The sequence below is a fragment of the Anopheles funestus genome, chromosome 2RL, assembly GCF_943734845.2.
Source record: "Anopheles funestus chromosome 2RL, idAnoFuneDA-416_04, whole genome shotgun sequence".
Lineage (NCBI taxonomy): Eukaryota > Metazoa > Arthropoda > Insecta > Diptera > Culicidae > Anopheles > Anopheles funestus.
The window spans coordinates 99,469,095-99,476,049 of record NC_064598.1 but is presented as its reverse complement, the minus strand read 5'-3'; the positions used below and the strand labels follow the sequence as shown (position 1 = coordinate 99,476,049).

The window sequence follows — 6,955 nt, the reverse complement described above, 5'->3', positions numbered from 1 at the left end:
ACAATTACGTCATACAGAACGCAGGTTGTAGTATTTTAAAACCTTGAAAATACGGTTATCTAAGCCCCTTCAGTACAATTTTACTAAACAGGAAGCCGATTTATGAGGAAAAAATCCACCCACCCTCATCACACCGCAGAACGTAATCAGTTTAGAAGGAAAACCCTATCACAATGAAATGGAATGCCGTCATCGGACAGTTCGTTATCCGACTGGAATTTAAACATTGATCCAGCACTAATCCCAACCACCGTGAAGACCGATAAGAAAAATCAAAACCTCATGCCTATTTGATCGATGACAATTCAATTCAATTTATTGCTATAAACCACCGTGTCAAGTATTTCCGAGCATGTTCGCAAGTGAGCGGCACCGGCATTAATCTCTCCAAATGCCACACGCATGCATCGGTGTTTCCTAATCACTAATAGTGTCCCGTTTTGATCCCATGTGCTTGCACAAACGTATCGGGCAAGCGTTTATACGTAAAAAAATGGCGACTGAACTCGTCCTTCAAACCGAATGGTGCTCCGCAAAGGGGTGGTGGAGAAGGCAGAGGGAGCTTATCACACCGTTTTGTTTGTCGCGACGTCACATTGTGCGCGATTGCTTATCGGCGCGAACCGTAATGATCGAACTTTGCTCGATTGGTTGTGTAAGTAGTTTTTGGCCTCTCTTTGGAATGCGCTGGCAAATGTTGCAGAGATGAAGATGAAGGGCAACGGAAGGATGAGCTCAGGGGCCAGCCGCATAGCCGTAGTTGTTCCATCGGTGAACGTGCTCGGTGTACTTCTCGATACAGGGATACCAGTCCCGGGAGCTATAGTCCAGTGCAGGTCTTGTACCACCATAGTTTTTGGGTAGATCTGCCGGGTCGATGTGCTTGTGCAGCTTCTTCATGTCATTTCCGTGGAAGTAGAGCTGTGTGGCAAATGAGCACATTACTAGCGACTTCGAAATTTTAAAACCCTAACCCCCTATGATGATGTCTACTTACCCGCTTCTTGAGCTTATCACCAATGAACGGTTTGAACAGTGTCCATACCATGTTGAAGATGTACGGCTGCTTGAGGATGTGGAACTCCTTCATCCGTAACGGGACGGCCTCCTGCAGGAAGGTGAGCAACAGCTTCGAAAAGGATGGCGATAGACCACGGACCTGTTTCAGCGACAATCCCTCAAAGTCCATCACAATAACCACGCCATTAATCTGTGTTGCCGGCTCGAGCTGAGCCACCAGATGCACCAGATAGAACATCCGGAACAGCTTCTCGGCAGTGACGGCCTTTGGATCCCAGACCGCACCACAGCTGACGATCAATATCCGGCGACCCTTCCTATCCCGGTTCGTCAACACGTTCACGATCTTGTGATCGAGAAAGGAGAGCTTTTCATCCTCTGGTGAGAGGTTGTGCATGAGAGGGAAGTTGTTTTTCTTGAAATCGGCTATTCTTCGCATCTGTTTAGGGGAGACAATACAATACACCCATTAGTGGGTTTCTGCAGTCGTACGATTCGATAAGAAATTGCATGCATCTGACCACCCTGTTTACCATCCTTTCGCTTAATCAACGCACGGCAACCAACGAACCTTATCAAGCGGCCCATGTTCGGTCAAAACACTCTACAGCTTATCGGAGTCGGATTTTTTTTTAGAAAGAAACTTTTCGGGACTTGAAGAAAGGGCTGTGCTGAATATACCCATCGGTATATTCGGACATCGAAACTGATTAGTGCGCACAAGTACGAAAAGGATCAGGTTACAATGCTAGTAAAGCATGAAAACCACCAATTACCATAAACAACAAATGCTGCCGAGTATGCTGACTTACCATTTTGAGCGCACTGTCCGGATAGAAGTGGCACGGGCGCAGAAAGATTAGCAGGAAGTCGTCATCGTCCGCGTAATTCAGGTCGGTGGCATTGTGCAGCAAATCGCGCAACTGCTTGATCGTTTGTTCACGCAACTCAGGCGTTTCGCGTAACTCACGCCGGGACACTTCCAACAGCTCCTCGGTCGGTGGTTCCGTGACAATATCGAACGGTGGCTGTGCTATCGTCTTCATTTTGCTGTGTTTGTATGTGTATCTCGAACTATTGGAACACGTCTCCTCCTAGAAATCCTAACCGATCCTTCTTCACGCAACGCACTTTAATGGTACAATCGATCGGGAAGAACTGATCGCGGATCTGTCAGTAAAACTGTACGCGTCCAAAAAATCTGAACCGCTTCGTTCCGCGGTCACAACACGAATGTGTTTTCGCACCGACACTCATCGATTACAACAAAATCGCGCGCATGCATTGCAAACTCCCTGTCTGTCTTCCAGTATCTGCCCCCCATTCTTGCTCCAGTGTGCGATAAGTTGGCAATTCGTGTTGGCAGTTTTTCGGGGTCTTAATGGGGAGACTGTTTCGGGTAAAAAATTGAAATTTAGCTTCTGCGTCACCGACTCCCGCTACGCTGGCACAATCGTATCGAACGGAAGGGTACTTAATCGCCGATACCGCCTGCTTCCTGCTGATTGTTCGTTTCCATGTCCCTCGATGTTCACCGCTTCGCAAAGAGTCTACTTGCGATTTGATTTGTATTTAAAAAGATAAGTGGAGGCTTGCTGCTGTTTGCTTGTTGAAACGTGTCAACCGAAACAGCTGATATACTGGTGTAACTGTATCGCACTGCCGATGGCATCGACATGTTGTTGTGTTGACTTGCTACGTTTACCCCTAAACGTGTGGTCGTTCTCTCTTATCGCTTTGATTCAGATGAATCAAGGCCAAAATAGTAGTTGAGTAAGATTTTGTCACAATATTTCCTCATCAGATACGTCACGGGCAGGAAATTCTTTAGTACTGGATGTATTAAAATGCCCATGGCCCTTATGGTAATGAACTGTTCAATGGTTCCTAGCGGCAAGGGGTTCTTAATGCTCCCGTATATTGCCACTAATCTGGTACGTTATCGCTAACGCACCACCAGTGTGACCTTTACACCGGTACAGTTGTGATGTTTTGGAAATGGGTATTTAATTTATTGAGTTGTTATGCTACGCTGTTAAGACCACCATTGAGGTGTATATATGTTTACGCTTCATGCTAAACTAAAAAAAAAGTCGTAAAGCAACTAGAGAGTTAATTTCTAAACAGTGTGTTTATACGGTTTATTAAAATCTACAAACAAACCCTCCAATATTCCCCCATCAGAAAACAAACAACCTGAAAATATCCTTCTTCATGTAAAAGCTACTACTCCTGGTGTAGGTCTATAAATCCGCACTGCTGGTACTTGTTGATGTGATCAATCTGTGCCTCCACACACGGATACCAATCTTGGCCGGTATAGTTTATCGGTGGCAAATTCCCGCCATAGTCGGCCGGTAGTTGATCTACGCTGATGTACTGGTGGAACTTGAGCAAGTCGTTGCCATGGAAGAAGATCTGCGAAGAAAGTGAAGTGAGATGGAAACGTAATCAGACATGTGGCAATGACCGTTAGCGTGGGGGTACTCTTATTAGATGTTGATCATGATAGTAGCACATTTGGTAGATTGTAGCACAGTGAAACATGCGGGCAAACACTTGTGAATGACATGCAGCAATACACGGGGAGAACATAGACACAGGTACAGGTACACACGGTACTTACCTCTTATTGGAGATTTTGAGAAATAAAAGACGCCTTAAGTAAGCTATACCCATAGAATCCTTATATCTTTGTTTTGTAAGTAAATGCTCTAAGTATAGTTGGCAGAACTGTCAAAAAGCTGCCACTAATTCTAGTAATATTCGAATGTATTCGGAGGGTGTCGGTACTAATCAAGCTTATACTCCTAGTCATTGCATCTTGTCTTTCTGTCTCTCTCTCTCTCTCTCCAGTAGTCACTGCACATTCGGTACAAAACCGAACGTGTTCCACTGGTTTATATGGTCGATGTAGTTGTACACGCAAGGATACCATTCCTTGCCACCGTAGTTGATCGGTGGTCGATCACCACCATAGTTAGCCGGCAGATCACACGGATCGATGTGTTTGTGCAGCTTCCGCATGTCCATGCCGTGGAAGAAGATCTGCAGATCAGGAAACATTGGTAGGTACAAGCATTAAACAAATGACTGCCGATTGTGAAACATCCCGTGATCGAAGCATGATGAGGCAATTTTATGAAGAACGCATGTAGACGATTTTTTTGTGTTTTACGTGAACATCGCACATTTGGTTCTGTTTACTAACAGTGATTACTCGCGTCGAAGGTGCCGATTAAAAATAAAACCCAAAGTTGATTGATAACCGAACGGGCAGCATCATCAGCTGCTGTTGGCGCAGCTGCTGTTTGTCTGGCTAAAGTCTGACTATGTGCTGGGTATTCATTTTCGGGTCATGAGAACAAAATTGTGTGCAAGGTTACGACGCAACCCGGTCCCAGAGGTTAATACTTACGCGGCTCTTCAGCTTCTCGCGAATGAATGGTTTGAACAGTGCCCAAACCATGTTGAAGATGTACGGCTGCTTGAGGATGTGTACCTCCTTCAGGCGTAACGGCATCGCGTCCTGAATGAACGTAATCAGCCGCCTTGAGAAGGAGGGCGAAAGCGCTTTGACCTGTTTAAGCGAGAGTCCGTCGAAATCGAGCACTACCACAACTCCGTTAATTTGGGTAGCCGGTTCGAGCTGTGCGACGAGATGTATCAGGAAGAACACACGGAACAGTTGCTCCGAGCTAACCGCTTTAGGATCCCAGGCCGCTCCACAGTTTACCAATAGCACACGACGACCCTTTTGGTCCCGGTTGATCAGTACGTTTACGACATTATGGTCGATAAACGCAAGCTTCTCCTCTTCCGGCTTCAGGGCGTGTAGTAACGGATGGTTAGACTTCTTAAACTCGGCAATGCGACGCATCTGTTGGGGTAATAGAAGCGGAAAAAAAATGAATGACAAAAAGACTATGATGCGACAGAGTTGTACACCTTAGCGATTGATTGATCGAAAAACGAAACAAAGCATACCCGGACTCGATATTTTACTATCGTCTAGCCTGACGTCACAGGTCCAAGGTTCAAGCATCCAGTGGTGTTCCAGTTTGCAAACTGTACAAACAAGAAAGCACGTACAAACTGTGCTTCCAGACCCTCCTACCAGTAGTGGGGAGAACACTCACCGCGCTTATCTTAAAAAGTGAAACCAAAGGAACTGATTGCACCAGTTCCAATGCGTTCAATTACCGATATAGATACTTCAGTGAAGCAAAGTCCTATCCTACAAAAGTTGGGAGGTTCGGAGGAGGGTGTACTACCCATGGCAAATTTGCTAAATCGTGGCAATAACGTGGTCTCGGGGTCTTGAAATAGAGCTAAGAATAGAGTTTTATAACGATGGTTTGTTACATCTAATCTAATCAATTCATCTTTCAGCGAGAGCTGAGATAAGGACTAAGAGAAGTGGTTTCACTCAAAGAATTCGTCAATTGAACCATTATCACACTTTTGACCATTTTTTAGACTGATCAATATGCGTCAAAGCGCGTCATGAGACTGAGACTCAATGAAAAGCCTATACCAGCTCTGGATTCATACTTAATGTTCGTCTAATTACACCGTCCTTGATTCGATTAACATTCATAATCTGGCTGACGTAAAATCATGGAAGTTTTTTTTCATCTTCTTTGTCACTTCTTCCCTCACGAAGATCATTAGTTAACCGGAGAGAACTTCCACCGGCATGCAAACCGTTTCGACGAGACAAAACCATTATAAACGTGCAAGAAAAAAAAACAGAAATGAAAACAATGGCTCCCGGTATCAAGTACAATGGATTGGCTGTGATGGCGCGACACTGGAGATGTTCGTCGTCTTGTCGATATCGATAAGTCACACAACACCGGCCCCGGTAAAGAAAGAAACCCCTTTGACTCATCACCATTCGCACGCGGACAGAGTGCTTGTGAAGCACTGTTGTGGTTGCTCTCTATCACTAAAACATCGTGTTCTACCTTCTTCGGTGCCGTCGGTCACCACTACGTCACTCACCATTTTAAGGGCACTTTCGGCGTAAAAGTGGCAGGGACGTAGGAAGATTAGCAGGAACTCTTCCTCCTCGCTGAAGTGCATATCCTTGGCTTCCTTCAGGAGGGTTCTTAACTCCTCTACAGCGGAAGTACGAATTTCCGGAGTTTCCCTTAGTTCCCGGCGAGCAATCTCCATCAGATCTTCGCCTGGTGGATCCACCTCAATATCAAACGGTTTGAGAGACATTTTCCGACACTTTGAAAATCTGCACTGAACTACTTCTCACATACACACACTCTAGCCTCCACGAAGAGTGTCTTGCAGGTAATTAAGCCGTTACGCTGTAAATCGTCGTTTAGCCGTGGCTTAAGCGGACCAACCGTCCAACCGCTAGAACGATCGATCAGCTACTGATGATCGGTGAAGACACACTCGTGTGCTACTAGTCTTTATTACATAAAGAAGCGTGAGGACTTCCTCTGACTAATGCCTTCTGCCATTTAAAAAACGGTTCTCCCCACGCTCACCTTTCGTTCCGCTGCTTCGACCCGGGAAAACTGATCCAGTGTCTTTTATCACACAGCAATCGGGAGCCTTCGGAGCGCAATCGACATACAGTGGTGCTTTCTTATGTTTTATTTACATTTTCACTAGTGCACTTTCAGCTCGAAGTGTGTTTTTTTCCTCCTTCTCTCCTTACTTTTGCAACCCGCCCCTGTAATAGTACCGCGGCACGAAACATCAACCTCGTTCAAATCCTTTGTTTCGCCAACGAGTCTGCCACCCGATCCGTTATCACTTTCGTTAGACGAGTGTGCAGCGCGTATAGTTTTTTACCATCTTAACATTAAAGGGCTAGGAGGTGGGTTGAACAGAGTGCAGTTGCAGTCTGTCCTTCTGCTCCTGTCCCGCTTCCTGAGCAACGTCCCGTGACTAGGACGATCGTGTG

General features: G+C 45.7%; 2 protein-coding genes across 3 annotated transcripts; both read right to left on the bottom strand.

The window, feature by feature from the left end:
- Nucleotides 1-289: 289 nt before the first annotated feature.
- On the bottom strand, nt 290-3,027 carry LOC125763547 (clavesin-1-like). The gene is made up of 3 exons (XM_049426830.1): nt 1,833-3,027; nt 998-1,459; nt 290-921 (listed from the first exon to the last, which is right to left on the bottom strand). Exons 1-3 carry the CDS (start codon nt 2,064-2,066, stop codon nt 736-738), a joined length of 882 nt encoding a protein of 293 aa, XP_049282787.1. The 5' UTR covers nt 2,067-3,027; the 3' UTR covers nt 290-735.
- Nucleotides 3,028-3,132: 105 nt separating this feature from the next.
- On the bottom strand, nt 3,133-6,481 carry LOC125763548 (clavesin-1-like). Of its 2 annotated transcripts, XM_049426832.1 has the most exons (4): nt 6,028-6,478; nt 4,439-4,900; nt 3,647-4,068; nt 3,324-3,438 (listed from the first exon to the last, which is right to left on the bottom strand). In XM_049426832.1, exons 1-3 carry the CDS (start codon nt 6,250-6,252, stop codon nt 3,880-3,882), a joined length of 876 nt encoding a protein of 291 aa, XP_049282789.1. In that variant the 5' UTR covers nt 6,253-6,478; the 3' UTR covers nt 3,324-3,438; nt 3,647-3,879. The 2 variants fall into 2 exon arrangements, with proteins under 2 accessions (XP_049282788.1, XP_049282789.1); XM_049426831.1 differs by lacking the exon at nt 3,647-4,068 and having other exon boundaries at nt 3,133-3,438; nt 6,028-6,481.
- Nucleotides 6,482-6,955: the final 474 nt, after the last annotated feature.

Excerpts from the sequence above, each read along its gene's own strand:
- LOC125763547 (XM_049426830.1), bottom strand. The coding sequence starts at position 2,066 with ATGAAGACGATAGCACAGCCACCGTTCGATATTGTCACGGAACCACCG. Across the intron at positions 1,460-1,832 it reads CGGACAGTGCGCTCAAAATG|ATGCGAAGAATAGCCGATTT; the intron begins GTAAGTCAGCAT and ends TCCCCTAAACAG. Across the intron at positions 922-997 it reads GTGATAAGCTCAAGAAGCGG|CTCTACTTCCACGGAAATGA; the intron begins GTAAGTAGACAT and ends TTTGCCACACAG.
- LOC125763548 (XM_049426831.1), bottom strand. The coding sequence starts at position 6,252 with ATGTCTCTCAAACCGTTTGATATTGAGGTGGATCCACCAGGCGAAGAT. Across the intron at positions 4,901-6,027 it reads CCGAAAGTGCCCTTAAAATG|ATGCGTCGCATTGCCGAGTT; the intron begins GTGAGTGACGTA and ends TTACCCCAACAG. Across the intron at positions 3,439-4,438 it reads GCGAGAAGCTGAAGAGCCGC|ATCTTCTTCCATGGCAACGA; the intron begins GTAAGTATTAAC and ends CTTTCTTCGCAG.